Source organism: Aspergillus bombycis (assembly GCF_001792695.1).
Source record: "Aspergillus bombycis strain NRRL26010 chromosome Unknown contig00152, whole genome shotgun sequence".
NCBI classification, from domain to species: Eukaryota; Fungi; Ascomycota; class Eurotiomycetes; order Eurotiales; family Aspergillaceae; genus Aspergillus; species Aspergillus bombycis.
This window is the reverse complement of record NW_019170154.1, coordinates 51,482-68,859: the sequence shown is the minus strand read 5'-3', so window position 1 is coordinate 68,859 and position 17,378 is coordinate 51,482. Positions and strand designations below refer to the sequence as shown.

At 48.7% G+C, this 17,378-nt stretch overlaps 5 protein-coding genes across 5 annotated transcripts; 1 reads left to right on the top strand and 4 right to left on the bottom strand.

Annotated features, from left to right (window-relative positions):
* Positions 1-19: 19 nt before the first annotated feature.
* On the bottom strand, positions 20-3,091 carry ABOM_011226 (formin sepA; the record flags this gene model as incomplete). Its single annotated transcript, XM_022538354.1, has 1 exon — positions 20-3,091. A coding segment is annotated over one exon (3,072 nt), but the record flags the coding sequence as incomplete, so codon positions are not given.
* Positions 3,092-3,904: 813 nt separating this feature from the next.
* ABOM_011225 (uncharacterized protein) lies at positions 3,905-4,357 on the top strand (the record flags this gene model as incomplete). Its single annotated transcript, XM_022538353.1, has 1 exon — positions 3,905-4,357. One exon carries the CDS (start codon positions 3,905-3,907, stop codon positions 4,355-4,357), a length of 453 nt encoding a protein of 150 aa, XP_022383969.1.
* Positions 4,358-5,275: 918 nt separating this feature from the next.
* Positions 5,276-11,624, bottom strand: ABOM_011224 (leucine--tRNA ligase NAM2; the record flags this gene model as incomplete). The annotated part of the gene is made up of 7 exons (XM_022538352.1): positions 5,276-5,622; positions 5,685-6,229; positions 6,295-6,470; positions 6,541-6,567; positions 8,560-10,845; positions 10,899-11,039; positions 11,106-11,624. The coding sequence occupies 7 exons, from the start codon at positions 11,622-11,624 to the stop codon at positions 5,276-5,278; spliced, it is 4,041 nt and encodes a 1,346-aa protein (XP_022383979.1).
* Positions 11,625-12,488: 864 nt separating this feature from the next.
* Positions 12,489-13,615, bottom strand: ABOM_011223 (sucrase/ferredoxin-like domain-containing protein; the record flags this gene model as incomplete). The annotated part of the gene is made up of 2 exons (XM_022538351.1): positions 12,489-13,190; positions 13,247-13,615. 2 exons carry the CDS (start codon positions 13,613-13,615, stop codon positions 12,489-12,491), a joined length of 1,071 nt encoding a protein of 356 aa, XP_022383966.1.
* Positions 13,616-14,076: 461 nt separating this feature from the next.
* Positions 14,077-15,361, bottom strand: ABOM_011222 (CAAX prenyl protease RCE1; the record flags this gene model as incomplete). The annotated part of the gene is made up of 4 exons (XM_022538350.1): positions 14,077-14,604; positions 14,670-15,050; positions 15,213-15,253; positions 15,307-15,361. 4 exons carry the CDS (start codon positions 15,359-15,361, stop codon positions 14,077-14,079), a joined length of 1,005 nt encoding a protein of 334 aa, XP_022383967.1.
* Between the last annotated feature and the right edge of the window lie 2,017 nt (positions 15,362-17,378).

Here is a 17,378-nt window from a genome sequence, read left to right as displayed (position 1 = left end):
GAGGGCCAGCAACAACACTTGAATCGACCTTTTCATCCTTGCTCTCCCCTTTGGGCTCGTCCACTTTGATGGCCGGGGTCTCTGATTCAGGGAAATGCGATTCGTCAGCAGCGGCTTTCGTTTCGCCCTCTTCGGCGCCAATCTTAGGTACTTTCGCCGCAATCTCGCCGAGAAGGCCAGTGGCCTGAGCAGGGTTCATCCGGGGTCGCTGGATGTCCACAAGACGTGCTTTCTCATACAGAATTTCACCATCTTCATTGTTAGTCTGTTCCAGACTCTCTCCAGCGGCATCATCTGCTCCTGGAACAAGGCTCCTTTTTCGATAAACAGATCCTAGGGCGTTGCTATCTAGGTTTCGACGCGCATGTTCCTGGAAGTCATCGTTGGGTTCAGGTTCACCATCCATTTGCTCTCGTAACTCTCGTAGCCGGTCCGAGGGGCCATGTTGACCCCAGACTTTGCCTTCTAATTTGAACTGTGTTTTTGTCCTTTCGAGTTGCATTTCCAACCTCTCCAAGAGTTTTTCACGATCTAAAATACCTCTCATATGCGAGGGATCTGTCTCAGCCAAGTTGTTCTTCTTAGCATTTGATGCGGCTATATCCTGAGCATCTCGAAGCATCAAATAAAGCTCGCGGGTCTCCAACTCATTGCGCTGAAGCTCTTGAGCCCGAAGCCTTTGGAGATCGGCGACCTCAGCTTTAATCATTTCGTTTTGCCTCGATTGAAGCTCGATGATGCCTGTTTGCTCATCAATCTGTTTCTGTAGTTTCTTAACCAAGCCATCAGCGCCTAGTTCAATCTGTGCTTTCATCTCATCCCGTTCAGCGATTGCAGCCTCCGCAATTTGACGGGTCTCTAGAGATTCATCATATGCCCGTCTCGCTTCTGCATCGGTATGAAGCCGATCTAGAAGACTCTGTACGGTAAAAGTCAAACCCTGTCGGAGATCGAGATCAGGAAGTCTCCGATCCATAGCAACGTAGCTAAGCATAGCATCTACAAGCTGGTACATGCGCAAACCATCTTCGCCAGAGTTCTCACGAATTAGGAGAAGATGTTGCATAGCAGAGAGGAAATAATCGTGAGCCCGGGTTCCCTGAATTTTAGTTGCAATAGCGTCGGTGATTTGCAGCGGGTCACTCATATCCTTCACTTCGCCCTCGATGCTATCCTTCATACTGCTGCTCTCCCGCTGTAGAAGGTCTTCGTAGTCAATGGCCTCATTCTCCCGGAAACGTTCGATCTGCTTGTCGATGACCTCATACTGGAAACCCTCCATCTTTGTCAAGAGACGCTTAATTCCACAAGAGATGAACTGGGCCCGGATATGGCATCGTAATTGCAAGTCATTCTCCCCCGCATCAACTAACATGTTAATAAGAAGCATGGTGGAAACAGCGTACTCCATAAGAAGGTTTTCCATTCCGATGCCGCCGCTGCGATATTCTTCGCTCGCACCGACTAAACTACCCATTTTTCCACGGCCATCGATTGTTACTTCAACTATCCGCATCCAGGCATCGAAACGGCCGGTTTCACCCTGATGATTCTTGACATGATCCATGGCTTGGAGGACCTTCTGGTGGCCATGTCCTTCAGCCCAGTGACATAGGAAAGTTAGAACCTCGCTGACTAGTTTCCTAGTATTAAGCCGAGGGGAGAGCAACGAGCTCACAAGAGCTATAATGACCTGCTGGTGATCTAAAGCATCGTCGGCACCATACATATTATTCATCAAGGCTTTCAAACACTTGACGATATCATATTCGCGATCTAGATCCTTATCACCAGTTGGAGGGGCCGGAACAGGACCTGAAGCTTTGCGGCGGTTGATTTTCGAGAGAACATTCGTAAGAGCTATTTGACCCTGTGCCTCGACAAAGGCCTTCACCCAGCTAATTGGTTGTGTCCGCAGGCTGACACTTAAGCTAGCTAGCTGCTTCGAGGTAATAGAGTCATCCATGACCTTCTTGACGTACCACTCTGGGCTTCCCTCCTCATCCGCTCGCTCGAGAATACCAACTGGGCCGTCCTGGCCATGTGTCTGGCGCGCATTCTGCCTGCGCTTTTGTTCCCCTTGCAGCTCTGTTAGCCTGTCTTGGTGAACAAGTGTCCATTTCTTAGAAGCCGGATATGCGAGCATCTGTCTCTTCGCCTGTTCTGGGAGGTTTTGCCAGCCTCGCTTCTGCATCAATTCCAGGAATAACTGGTCGACAACACGATCATCCCTCGGTCGAGCGAGATATTGTTCTGGGTTAATCGGAGGAGGCCTCGGCTGTGCAGCTGGCGGTAGCTGCCAGTTCGACTGAGTCGAAAGTCGGTTTGGGTTTCCACTCGGGAAATAGGTACTTCGATCAGCCGAATGAGTTGTAAGCGTACGCGATGATCCATCAGATGAGAAATGGCTGGAACCGCGGGTGTTCGAGGAAAGCGAAGAATGGACGCTAGCCTGGTCGAAAGATATACGTGAATTAGATGAGTCTACCGTCGAAGAAGAGTTGTGACTGAAGCCGGTATTGGCGGCTGAACTTCCTGGCCGCCCCCATTGTTGGTACCGTGCACCTTTATCCCCCGTATTACTTCCAGTCATTGTTAAATTCGAGGCATGCGGTGGTGGACGAGGGCCAGTAGGATGTGAGTATGTATTGTTATCTCGGACGGAAGAAGGGTTCCACGCAGGGTATTGATGGAAGTCACTAGCCCCTTTAGCCAAGTGATTAGGTGACGGATGACTAGACGTTTGCTCTTTTCGCGATGGCTCGGGCTTGGATAGATACTCGATTGGGATGGGTGTCTTAGTATCGGCAGGGAGACTTTCGAAAGGGATAGACGTGATGACACCAGCGGTCATTGACAGTCCGGAGGGATCGATATCATGTGGATAATCTACAGACAGAACCGATGATCTTTTCGAATGTCGGGACGACCGAGAGCCAGCTGAGCTTCCAGGGGGGGCCAGATTCTCGAATGATCCGCCCCCGTCATATCGGTCCTCTACTGGCTTTTCCTTATGCAGTTTCCTCCCAAAGAACGATTTGCCAGCCGAGGTTTGTCTTGATTTATCAGGTGAGGACGTGGTGGTTGGCATTTTGACGGACGTCGCTGGGAAAGAGCAGGGCGCAGCATGAGTTCACAACACACAAAAGGTTTCCGTTGGGCGCTGAAAAGATCCTTCCGGATGAATGACAGCACCTACCGTTCCCAGCCTAAGAGATAGCAATGGTAGTATCGGGCTCAAATAAATATGCGGTTCCTCGCACTTCTGGCTGGCACTAGTAGTTAATACCCGCTGCGGAGCAGCGGTAGAAAAGAGAGGGGCCAGATACACGAATTCTTTTCTCTTTGAAACCCAGAGCAACTAGGACAGACCGTAGCAAGAAGTGGCGATCCTATCAACTTTAGCAAGCCTAGCCTTCTAGGGGATCTTTTCCACGTCCAGACCCTATTTGCTGGTGTCTCTTCGCATGTCAGGGCTGAAGCACGGGCATTAGGGGGAAAGCGGGCTCTAGAACGCGATAGGGGCCGCATGTGCACGTGATCTTCAGTCTATATCTCCGTGTCACGTGCAGTGTAATCAGAGAAAGAGGTCGCCAAGAGGTCGCCGTATGTGCGCTATCCGGATCCTTATCTCCAAATAGCAGGCTGCATCGATAGTCCCAACCGTAAGTCAATCCACAAGATATATTACATACTTGAAGATATATTCTATGATGCAGACTTTGATTATGAAGTCGCCCTATTAATCATACCACTGCCTGCCATTGCACCTCCAAGCTAGCATTGTTGCTAGCATACCCCATACCGTCGCAACTTGTGGAATTAAGCTCCAGCAAAGCAGTCGAAATGGGTTCAGCATCAAGCTTCGCCAAGGTATTCTCTCTACTCATCAATTTGTGACAAGATGTACTCAGCTAAACACATCACTATCGCTCAGACCATCATCATCCCAGCCGCCATCTCCCTGGCGCTCTACCTTCTCTTGTCGTTCCTTATAATCCCTTTCTTCCGTCGCTATCATCAACGATATTCACAATATCTTCCCTTACACACCATCTCTGCTCATACCTCCACATTGCGGGACCGTATCGCTGATGCCATGATGCGTCTATTTCTACCGACAGCATGGCGACAACAAGCACGGTTTGACGACCAACACGATAACATTAGTATCTTTGATGAGGAAGGAGAGATCATGGTTGGGATGGATATGGATCCTGCACGAAGGGAAGCCCTGGAACGACGGCGCAGTACTGTTGCCGAAGCAGAAAGCCGACTCAGTCGCGAGCTGGAAGAAGGATTTATGGACGACAGTGATGAAGAGGGAGGTGGTCGACAAGGTCCAAGAGGACATTGATATTCCTTCGTAGACATTTACGGGTCCGTATGGCGTCTGAAACGGTTTAGACAAGAGAAATACCTGCGACTATGTCCGTTACATCAACTATCCTCTCCAACGTACCCTTTCTGCATCGCGTGACAGTTTGAATCCAGACTGTAAGCTAGCCCTGTAGACAACACTTCCAGGGCCTGGCGGGAACTAGTATTCAGCATGCCCGGTCCAGGGGACATCATTTGCAATACAACTGGGGATATGGCCTTATCTGGGCCGTAGATCCATTCCGATGACGCCACGCCATACCATGAGGTTGGCCCATAATACCGCTGATACTATATGGTGAGTGAAGAGAAGAGAATAACACTCCAGGACACTCAAGCCATTCTTATCTATCCAAGCCGATGGCCATTTCAAGCTGAGGCCAATTGTGCAAGTCCATTACCCGGGTATAGTTAGTAGAGCATATACATTACCAACCGATATATGCAGCTTCTAACAAAAGTGGGTAAGTTACACGGTTTACGGTTCCCAACCGAAATTCAGTACGCGCTCTCCATGAATAATTAGGTACCTTCGCCTTGATATATACGCAGCGGTAAGTACTTAACTGTGCTGGGCTGTGGTTGGTTAAATCAAGCTTCCGATGATCTGCAATCTCCACAAGGATCAACAAAGTATGCCCGAGACGTATGTTCTCTCTACGTAGTACATAGTCGGTAGCTACTAGACAAGATCTGCACGCCCTATTACGATTCTACAGCAGAAATCTTAATGATTTATCAGAAGTTTGCTATGCCAATAGCAGGTGAGAACAAGATAATATGAATTTTAGGTATCATAAATAAACATCGCCCTGCTCCTTAAAGGCCTGTTCAGACCAGAAGCATGCGCCAAGAAAGCATTCTAACCCATTCATTCCAATGTGATTGACGAGGCCTAAGCCTTGTTCCTTTGACCGTATGCCTTAGTAACGTAATCACCTCCTCGAACAATGAGATCCTGGTCCCTATAGTCATGACGGCCAGAGAAGTAGCTCTCGAGAATAGCCTTTGTGCCTTGAGCGTAACGGATCTGTGCGTCAATCGAGGTACCAGACATGTGAGGAACCATAGCGTTACCGCCACCCCATGGGCCCTGGACATAGCGGAGTGGGTGGTCCTTCGGGGCAGGCTGGGGATACCAGACATCACCACCATAACCTCTCAAGTGGCCAGTCTTGATAGCTTCGGCAACATCCTCCTTGACGACAATGGCACCACGGGCAGTGTTAACGAGCCACGAGCCTTGATAAGAGGTTAGTTAATGTCTAAACAGCCTCAGTTGAGTGCGCCATGGTGCTACTTACCCTTCTTCATCTTGGAGATCAGGTCCTTGTTGAACAAGCCACGGGTCTTCTCATGCAGGGGGCAGTTGATGGTGACAACATCGCACTGAGCAAGCATCTCCTCGAGGGAGTCAACACGACGGCAGCCAATCTCCTTTTCGACCTCAGGACTAAGGGGCTGGTAGTCATAGTAGAGAAGCTCCTTGCAGTCAAATGGCTTCAGGCGGCGGAGGACACGCTCGCCAATACGGCCGACAGCAACCGTTCCGACGACCTTACCCTCCAAATCGAACTCATTCTTAGCGACAGCCGCAACGTCCCACTCACCGCGGGTAATCTGCTCGTGAGCGGGGACAAAGTTACGGACCAGGGTTAGGATGGTCATCACAACGTGCTCCGCGACGGAGGTGACATTACAGCCGGTCACCTCAGCGACAGTGATACCGCCATTGGTCTTGTTGGCAGCGTTCAGGTCAACGTGATCCGATCCGACACCAGCAGTGACAGCGATCTTGAGGTTCTTGGCCTTAGCCAGGCGCTCAGCGGTGAGATAGCCAGGGTGGAAGCTACAGCACAAGATTAGCCGATGATAAAGAACAGAGTTCCCTATGGGGTATCGGGATTCACGAACGGTGTGGTGATGATAACTTCGGCGTCAACGAGTTCCTTGTCGAAGGTAGAATTCTCACCCTCCTTGTCAGAGGTGGTGACGAGAGTGTGGCCCTGTTCTTCCAACCACTTCCTCAATCCAAGCTCGTTCTCGGTGGTACCCAAGAGTCCGGGCTGTTGCTTGGCGTGCTCGCCACCCTAGAATCAAGGTTCGCGATCAGCTATTGATGTTCATGGTCCTTTGATATACTTTTGATGGAGGACTTACGTCATAGAGGACCATAAGAATTTTACCCTGTGCACTCGGTCAGTGTACGCGTACCAGCAATAGAGAGAGAACGAATGAATACCATTTTGAATTGTGTTCGATTGATTAAACCACGATAATGATCTCGATGAAAGTGAAGGTGGATGCTACACTCAGACGGTCAGCGAACTATTTGGAATCGACCCGTAGAGGTTGAATTGTCCATGACTGATGGTTTTAGGTTGGAGAAATCGGATGTAATGTGGCACGAGATGGGCTGAGGTCGAGAACTTAGGGAGGCATACGTACCAAATCCAGAACTAATAGATGCTGTTTGTTGATGAAAAGGAATGGAGGGGAATTGCGCCTTAATATATAGTATAGGATGGATTCCCCCGCCTACATCTGAGTAGTATTCCATCTCGGGACCCCTCCCGTCTTCCCCTCCTCATCCTTTCTTTCCTTTGTCCACCCATTCATGGATTGAAAGCAAGGCGAATGGATGAGCGACCCCACCACCAGTAGATCGCGGTGAGCACCATGGCACCTCGTATAATTATTCGTATGGGAGGGTGCGGAAAAGAACGAGTGGAACGAGGAGCGCAAGCTTCTCCGCACGCGGGACTCCCTCAAGGGTGGTGAGCGGACACTGAACATCATTCATTAGTCAAACTTTGGAATCCATCCACAGATTGACAGAGGGCGGTTCAAATCGGACAGTATCGATAATGGATAGAAAACAATGTCCATGTAACATAATCTAGCCTAGTCTACATTAAACGCCAAAGCGTTGGACAGACAAAAATTAGTAGATATGCGGGGTTCATATCCAGTATTGGGATTACGTATCTATGTACGAGTAGTTATGTATGTATGTAACTATCTATGCATTAGTAGTACTAACGTGGTACCATCTAAGCACTGGTACACAGGTACCTCCAACTTAGTACCTACTCGGAGTAACTACCCGGTAGGTACCACCTGGTTGTGCTATTCCTATCTGGATAGCTTTCTACCCCTCATGAGGGGTCACCCCGTCCTATTGGTCAACATGACCTTGTATGTACTAGTACTATGTTGGTACGAGGTACGGAGTGCAAGTACTACTACTACTACTACTACTAGTACTCATGCCACCTCTAGTATTAAATACTATGACAATGTATACTAAGGACTAGTACGTCGGGTACCTTACTGTACCTCCATACCCATGGGACCCAACTGGTGAGGGGGACATCCCCTCATTTTATTGCCGATAATGGTTGATGAACGGCTTCAATTTACCTGAACTAGTGCAGTGGATCTAAATTGCCGCAAGTGGTGTCATTCATCTCTCCGGTTATCCACATTACTTAGATACTCAAGGCTCCCCTCAGTTTACTGTAAACTGAAAGCTTGCTTTGGCTGTTTGTTATGCTTGGCGAGATCGCCTTGCTCCGCATCAAAAAAGATCCGATAATCGCAACGAAACGCAGACGCTCTGAAGTCCGAGAATCGACCGTACTTCTACCGGCTTATACAGTACAGAGTACAGTTTCGATCCCCGAATGTGGAAGCCTTCGGAATTGAGACCCGCCAGTCCGGAAGGACGACCTTGACAGCCATCATCTGTCATTTAATGAGGGGAAGGTCCATTCGAGTCTCCACTGTACCACCACATTCCGGCCACATCATGCAACGGGCGGACAAGCGCCTTTGACCCCAATTCTCCCATGAGGGAGTAGTTCTAGTTGGGGACTGGAATTGATTGGGAAGAAAAGGTACAAAGAGAGAGACGCAACAGGAAGGAAGGGAAAGAGAAATCCAGCTACAGCAATATTTCGGCATAGATTGTATAGCCATGCCCACCCACTGCAATTACCTTCTCACATCGCTGACCCGAATATTTAACTCTCGTTCGTTTGAGTACGACGATGGTCCAGATAATTCATGGCGCCTAAAGAATAGAGTTGAGATCTAATGTACAATTGTTTATAACTACACGGTCATGCCGATTACAAACCCTGGCAATATAACGGCCATAACTCCAGTCTAAAATACAATATTAACCAATTTACCCCCCTTGACAACAATCACGCGCCTCCGTTTTTCCCAGTCATTCTTCTCACGCAACCAAGTACGTCCTTCGTCAGTTTCCAGGATGCGATTGATTACAAAATCCTGCTCGCTTGTTTCATCCGTCGTGTGTGACAGCTGTCGTGGAACGGTGACAGTGAAGCGCAACTTGCCATTGATCTGAACTGCCACGGTCTGGCCACCACGCGCCGACAGTACATCCGCCTGCTCTGAAGTCAGGAGCGCTGTTGGCCAAGGACAGTCAAAAATTGGGGGCACGTTATATGCATTGTCTATGGTTTCACTCTTCGGGTGGCGGTCAATTATCGGTTCGTTGAGAAATTCCCAACTCTCAGAAGCTAGAGCCGGAGCAATAGGTGCGAGAAGGCGAAGCAGAGAGGATATACACAAGTAGAGGACCTGTGGAGATGATGGTGTTGATGAGGACAATGAATTGGTTAATTTGGTCAGGTCAGAGATAACGGTATTCAACCCATAAGGGTTATGTTCTATGCAACTTGTAACGGACAAAATGGTTCTATGGGTGAAGAGAACAGCATCTGCGTCATTGTCACTGAGATTCTGCAGAGAGTGGGGGAGGGTTGTGGTGTGGTTGGACAACGTCAGCTCATCTGGGCTTAACGTGTATGACGATGAAGCAAGCGTCTCTTGCGCATCGTGCACAAGCTTCCAAACTCGGCCAAACCAGCGTTCGACTCCCACAATCTTTGTCTCATCCCATTCAAGGACTTCACTGACGGGTGCGGAGAACAGCACGTGAGCGCGAATGGCATCAGCACCGTAGTGCAGGGCACATGTTGTTGGGTCCACGCCATTGTGCTTGCTCTTCGACATTTTTTCAAAGGACACATTAGGAGTGATCTGAGTACCTTTGATTACCGGCTTATCGGGGTTAGAAATGTCCATTTCGGAAGGGTGGAGGAATCTCCCTGTAGAGGGCTCCGAGTACGTCTTCCCATGAACCATGCCTTGGGAAAGGAGTGTCTTAAACGGCTCCGATGGCCCCGAAACATCACCTACATGAGCAATGTCGGACTTGGCAAGGAATTTGTAGATAAACCGGGCGTAGAGTAGGTGCAAGATCGCGTGCTCAACACCGCCGATATAAACATCGACTGGTCGTGCAGATGACGGTGAAAACGGCTGTCGTCTGTTGGCACTATCTAAAAATCTGAGAAAGTACCATGAGGAATCGACAAAGGTATCCATGGTATCTGTATCCCGCTTCGCAGGACCTCCACACCTCGGACATTCAGTGCGGACCCACTCATCGGACGACTCCAGAGGATTTCCTCTCTTCCCTTTTAGCCAGTCCCCTTCTATCTTAGGCAACTTGACTGGGAGCTGATCGTCCGGCACTGGCACGGGACCACAATCTTTGCAGTGAACGATAGGAATCGGGGCGCCCCAGTAGCGCTGTCTGCTGATCAACCAGTCTCTCAGTCTCCATTGCTCCACGGCTTCTCCATGGCCTACGGCTCTGAGGTCATTGATTATTTGTTGGCCCGCCTCACGGGAATGAAGGCCCTGGTATTTCCAGCACCTGGAGTTAAGGAAGCCCTCTTGAGTATAAGCTTTCATGTCACTGGAAGGGAGATGGCCGGCGCAAGCCCCGGACTCGGCATCAGGTGCACGCTGGGGCTCGATCACGACAGATATGGACACAGGCTGAATATTCTCTTTGAAAAATGCCAGGTCTCTAGAGTCGTGACCTGGAACTCCCATTACTGCTCCCTCTCCATAATCGCTAAGAACATAGGGAGCTGCAAATATAGGAAGCTGGCGAGCGATGTGAGGGCTCTCCTTATCAATGATACGTAATGGATGAGAGGCAGTCACGGAGGATAATTTGTACCCGGTCTTGGAGTCAGGGGGGAGAGAGGCCGCCTCATTCAAAAACTTACGCAGCTTTGAATCTGTCTCCGCAGCCGCTAGAACGATGGGGTGGTTCAGAGATAGAGCAAGATATTCTACTCCATAGAGCGTATCTGGCCGCGTGGTGAAGACATTTATGTCCGTACTCCCGCGTCCAATTCCCTCTGCTGCGACAGGGAATTTAATTTTTGCGCCATACGATTTTCCCAACCAGTTGCGCTGCATGGACAGCACCCGCTCCGGCCAGCCACTGGCTAGGAAATCCAGGTCATTCAAAAGAGCTTCCTTGAAGTCAGTTATACGGAAAAACCACTGCTTTAGGTTCAACTTTTCGACCTTTGCTCCGGACCGCCACGAGAAGCCATTAGCATCGACCTAGCCACAGAGTCAGAATCGGGCAAACGCAAAACGCTGGTCGCAATGTGTACCTGTTCGTTTGCTAGAACCGTTTTATCCACGGGATCATAATTGACTAAAGCTTCAGCCTGATATGCTAACCCTTCCTTATAGAGCATCAAAAATATTCGTTGCGTATGTTCATAAAATTCTGGTGCACACGTCGCAAATTCCTAACGCATTGCAACAGCAACATGTTAGCAGAATCTTAGACACGAAACATCATGTTTTTGCCTCACTCGGTCCCAATCAAAGGAAGTAGATATACTCCGTAGCTGCTCCTTCATCCTGGCAATATTATCCTTCGTCCATTCTGCCGGATCGATTCCCCGCTCTATCGCCGCATTCTCCGCTGGTAACCCAAAAGCATCCCACCCCATAGGATGGAGAACTTCATGACCGCGCATGCGATAGAACCGCGCAAGCACATCAGATATGGTATACACACGTAAGTGTCCCATATGTAGCGTTCCTGACGGATAAGGAAACATGGACAGAATATAAGATTTGGGTCTCTCCGTGTTGCCTTTCGTCTCCGAGGCAATGGATGGTAGATTCGACTTCTTGGAACGCCATCTTTCTTGCCATTTTCTGTCAATTGCGGGTAGGTCGAGTTTTCTGGTGTTGACTTTTGATGTAACGGTCGTTGCGAAACGGGCGAAGGTAGGGATCGAAAGTAAACGACACCCGTGGTTCCATCGTCTGTGTGCTGGGCACTTCCTAGTCGGACCCAATTGTAGGCGAGAAATAGACAACATAGTGACTATCTCATCATTTTGCCATGCGAGAGGTTATCTTGAAATTGTTGCAATTGAGTCACTGGGATAAACATGGGTCCCACGAAGGGCAGCGGGTTTGTTCAACAAGCAAATCTACCCATGTTGTCATACCGCACTCGGTCTACTCTAATCCTAATACGGGATAGTGTCTTTTGACACCAGTTACATACTGTAAACTACTAGGTACTATGCGGCCGCTCGCGCGGCAGGTACCTGTTCCTGAGGGGCTTGTAAAAATGGCTGTCAAATCCTTCTCTGCGTAGCATGCACTATGCTATAAATTCAAACTAGATAGTGTGTGGTTGATAGTCCTTATATGACATTTGACCGTTCTATGTCTTCTGTAGTGCTCTTAAAACCTTTGCTCTTCAATGATACCTAGACGAAATCCACAGGTATATATCCATACATCTGATATACAAGTTGATAAATGTATCCTATACACAAGCCCCCTCTCTGTGAACAGATCGAGAAGGTATAAATATACCTGAGCTATGACCGGAATAAGCTATTTGTGTAAGAGGTATCAATAATACACACAGAAAACCAGTATGATCTAATGAGGAAAGCTGATGGAGCGGTCGAATTTTCCGTGAGTATCGAGTTATTTACCATTGTTAGCTGCAACGGCCTGGGTTATTTGCTAGTGACAGTGGATTCTGTTGATATGAGATAAACTTGGTACACCCTAGGCTATTTGATCTGACAGTATATACGTATCCTAAGCCGAATGTTGGCTAAGGGTACAGTGTAGCGTTCTATCTGGCTCAAAGGCATCGGCAGTACACCGTAGCGAGTATAATACAATGAGACGCCAGAACTCAATGTCAAGGTGGGGGAGCACTATAATCGCAGAATATCCCCGCTTCGATCAATACCACCCCGAAAATGGTCTGCGACCACCTTTCCACCTAGGATAGTCTCTTCCACAATTCCCTGCACATGCCTAGGTTCTATACGACCGTACCAAACTCCCTTGCCTGCGAGAGGATGCGGAGAGGAAGAACCTTTCATCGTTATACCCGGAGGGATATACACGATCACATTGCCTGCATACTTGTGACCACCTACATGGCTAATTAAACCCACATGAGCATGCCCAGGGCTATCAATTGTGTGATCACCACTGCCTGCCAGTGTGAATCCTTTATCACCAAGTACCCTCCGAAATTCGTTCTCCAGCACAGGCGCCATTACACCGCACCGCATGTCACGTCCACCGTGGCCGCAGATAAGGATGACAGGAGAGTGATATAAATCCACAGCATCCGTGAATTCGGATGCTAGCTCCAGCTTCCGAGTGAGTTCAGCCTTTCTAGCCTCAGGAAGAGACTCCGACATAGCACTGAGCTTTTCGGGGAGAAGGAAGGCTTGTACGAATGTAGACAAGTCGGTCCCCGCGTCCGTAGAATCGAGTATATCGGTCGGAATGGATGGGAAGTATTTGAAACTGGGAAAGAGAAATGCAGACGCGGTGGAAGGGGTACTAGTAGAAGCAGCGGACGGAGAAAAGGAAGAGCTGCTGACAAGAATGTTGTTGAAAGGCTTCACCTGTTAGCAATGTGTCCACCGGAGATAGCTGGACCTGGGTCGCTACCTACGTCAGCATAGTGTCCTCCCCGACCCAAGAGACGCTTCAACCCTCTCGCTAGGTGTCCCCAAGCATGATGTTTCCCGTCATCTTCGATACGACTTGTCCAATCTCTTTGCCCAGTACAAATGAGGATTTGCTGCGCGTAGGCTGCCATTGTCCCATTCAGCGGCTGGTTATAATCAATCGGGAGCCCATCGGGCATTGCCGGTGTTGTAGGGCATGAGCAACTGGGCGCTGGACAGGACTTGGTCACTGGAAATGGTGGAGGGATGTCTAGAGGAACTCGCAGGGAACTTGCGCGGCGAGCGGTAGCTGAGAGAAAGCGGGCTGTTGGTGACCTGCTGGTTACCCAGCAGAGCACGGGGCGCAGCGTCATGATTGACGGAATTATTTTAACTGTGCCTCGACCTAGTGATATACTAGGGAGATTCCGAAAATTGCACACCTTCTACAGTCCTTTACATGTCCAGGTTTGTCCGCAAAAGCGGTCGCTGTTTTTGAAATCCAGAGCCTGTGTCGAGAAGGGATAAATACCCGAGTTTCCGAGGCCGCCTCGGAGATAACTGGAATTCAAAATCTATTATCAATCAATCATATGGTTTAAATTTGACCTGGATAATATCAACATATTTAAGTGCATGAGGTACAATATACCGTCTCTTGGAGTCATAAAAGGGAGAAGGAGAAGAGACAAATCTTGTCGCCACATGAAGCTTGCCATGACGACTTCGAGATATTGAGTAAGTCAGTACAACAATTACATATATATATCGTCACACATACGTGCCATGCCATATGCCAATATATTGCCTGGCTATAGCCCCATATCTTATCTTCTTACGGACCTGTAAATGCAACTAAAGCGCTAGAAGAGTCCGTGAGAGGCCACAGAGCATAATAGAAGCCAGTAGCCCCTCCAACGAGAATTGCATAGTACGCGACGGTCCAACCAATGCTGAGTTGGTCATACGCGTAAACCTGCCCCCGATCTGTATCGCCTTTGCCTTTGGCTAATGGTGATTCGAGAGGAACCCCGGCCTCAACCCTTCCCCAAAGACGAGGAAGTCCGCACCAATTGCAGAATGCGTGAGCGAGAATGACGGCTGGTAGAGATCCTGTACGTAGATAGATGAAGGTTGCGTACCACCCGAAGATGGTGGTATAGCCAAATTGAAAGACCGACCTGAACAGCGCCGCTATGATGGAGGTGTCCGGGTGAGTTAGACGAAATTCATAGAAATGGTGTACATGGGCAATCCCGAAATATAGAGGGGCTGTAAACACGATCCGGCTTGGAGAGGCCTTGGCGAGTATATGAAGAGGTATGATGGCGGAGCGAAACATGATCTCTTCAGTGACCGGGCCCTGTTTACATGTATACCGTGAGTTGAAGGATAGCGATCAGATCTGGGCCGTTGGATTTGACTCACAGCGACGTAATTTCTCCATCCGATCCACCCGCGAAGGGTTTCGGAGATCCTGTTCCCTTTAATCCAATCTCTCCACTCGCCTTCGGCAATCCCTCGCTCGAAAAGGGGCCCGGCGAACAGAATGGCGGTTAGCAACAAGCTGCGTAGAACCTCCGCGAATCCTACGGGCCACCACCCAAGAAATCTGAGTACCTCAATTAGAGGGACATTGCCCTTGGCGAGGATCAGCCATGAGACAGCCAAGGTACTCCCAATGCAAGACAGAGTCACAGCCTTAATTCTAGCCCGGATCACGGACGGTGCATCTCGGCTGAGGGTGGGAGATGGCCGAGTGGTAGAAGAGACATAGAATGGGACCACATAGACTAATGTCAGACAGATCTGCAAGATTTTGTTAGCTAATCCTGAAACGAACTATGCCCATCAGCTGTAAAAACGAGAGGCCTTTTTAGGGGGTGGGAGTTGCCCCTTTTCTAGGTTACAATGATGCTATTTTTATAGATAATTGTTTGGGGAAGCGCTAAGACGGGAGCAGATGCCTACCGAGAAGAAAGCTGCCGTCTGGGCCGAAATGACCGGTTCATCTGAAGACGAACGGTTAGAGGTAAACGAGATCATTTCCGATTGCCGGGCCTACCATAGCTTTTGGCGTAGAGGGCCTTAAGACGCGCCAGGATATTGATAGGGGCCATAGCTATCTACCTGAGTCGGGTAGAATTACTGAGCGAACCCGACGTTGGAGGAATAATGTATCGAATTGATAGTTATACAAGAGTTGGATCATGTAATGTAGCACAGTGCATCAGGGGCGTTGGAATGACGATCCTCCTGTCGTTGAAGATGATAATTGATGGATAAAAGGGAAAAAAGAAAGACAAAGAAAACAGAAGTTTGTCAATTTTTGCCTGATTATGAAGGCATTAAAGCTACACACAACTTTCATGTACTGTGCCGTTGGATCGCCTTTCATCATGTGCCATGGATACAGTACAGTCACTGGACCCAAAGGAACTACGATCCGAATCCTATTTCAACGTACCTCTTTTAGAATGAAGCATCCAAAGCATTAGAAAGGAACCCCGCCCCTCATCTGCCATATCCCTATCCATTGGATGCATCAGTTAAGCTCACAATTCATCATCGAAATCTTCAAGCAATAACGGTACGTAACTCGTGTTCGTTGACGCTGTCGGTCTGGTCGACCCCACTTCGGCTGAGTTGGCAGCTCTGGATGATCCTTCGCTTTATCTCGTCAGGATTCACGGCGAGCCTCGTGTGGTTATTGGACTGCATGAGTTGACAAAGAGATAATTTCCCCCTTTCTGCTACCAATGAGACATTCTGGAAACCTCGGCCTACTCTGACTCGCTCAGCCACAGTTGCCCTAGTGGATCGACCCCGGTTCATTTTGTTCCCCGAAGTCTGGAACTCCACCGTTCGGATTGGTCACAATCGAGACAGCCATCCTCGTGGAGACTTACTAGGAGGCTTTCGGCTCTGAGATAATGTGATGAGATCCCTACAGCATACAGAGACATGCTGCTGCGTACGAATGCAACACCCTACTAATGCACAGTAGAGGGGTCTTGCATATGTTCCTCAATAATACTAGCCAGCCAACTAGATTTCATTACGCCCTCCGAATTTTGACCCCCAACATTAACAATGGGCTGAAGTGTTTAAGCCCCTCCTCCACTCTTAGTCTCAACCGGATCAACACCAAGCGAAATGACCTCGAGCCTCGAATTCCACTCCTAATTTCCGGATCGCTCGGCTCACTATTTGTGACACTGGGAATTATGAATTGTTCATATACGTAATTAGATCTTGAAGATCGCCACATGTTTTGGAACCGAATGACGAAGGACCTTCCGATGCAAACCAAACGATCCAGACCTCCTGGTGAGTTGCGACTGATCCGCGGACCAATTACTTTCTCATGCGATCGACAGGGCAGTTCAGTTTAGTGGACGAACTGCAGGTCAATTCCTACCTCTTTTCTTTTTTTCTTCCCCCACTAATAGAGCTGTTTCAGATGCTGCTCTAGAGCGTGCAGCTTGCATGCCCCTGGACGGATCCGTTTCCTGTTCCAGACCTTGGGCTCACATCGTTCACCGCCGCTACTAGACGACAGGATTCTGGGGGCTGTTTAAATATTACCACTGAGGCCTGCTTGCATAACTGCTTCGTTTCAGATCTTGGTTTTTTCTCTTCCAGTCGTTCAGGGTCTTGTCGCTCTTTTGGAAACGTTTTTCGGTGCTCCCTGGTCTCGGTTCAACTCTCTTTTCCACGGTCGGCATGACTCAGCTAATCTAACTTTCCACGATTCTTCAACTGCTGGCTCCACGCTCCTTTTAATGTTACGTCCCGTTGGACGCGCCTGTCGCTCATTTGACGTCGCTTGTGTGTCGAGACATTCTTTATTGCATCACAAAAAAATAATAGACCAAACAACAAAACAACACCAGCGGCCGTCGATCGCTTGCTTCATAGACTAAATCTGCTGTCATTCTTTTTACGTCTTAGACAAGCAGCCATTGATATTATTGATCGTTTTTATTTTCACTTTTACCATTCTACGATCCTAAGCCTGCAACTTGGCATTTTTCCTTTTCCTTCTTTATTCGTCAATAGAAACATCTGTTTTTCTGACACCCTTATATCATAAACACATCTGCAACTGGTACTTCCTGATAATGAACTAATCAC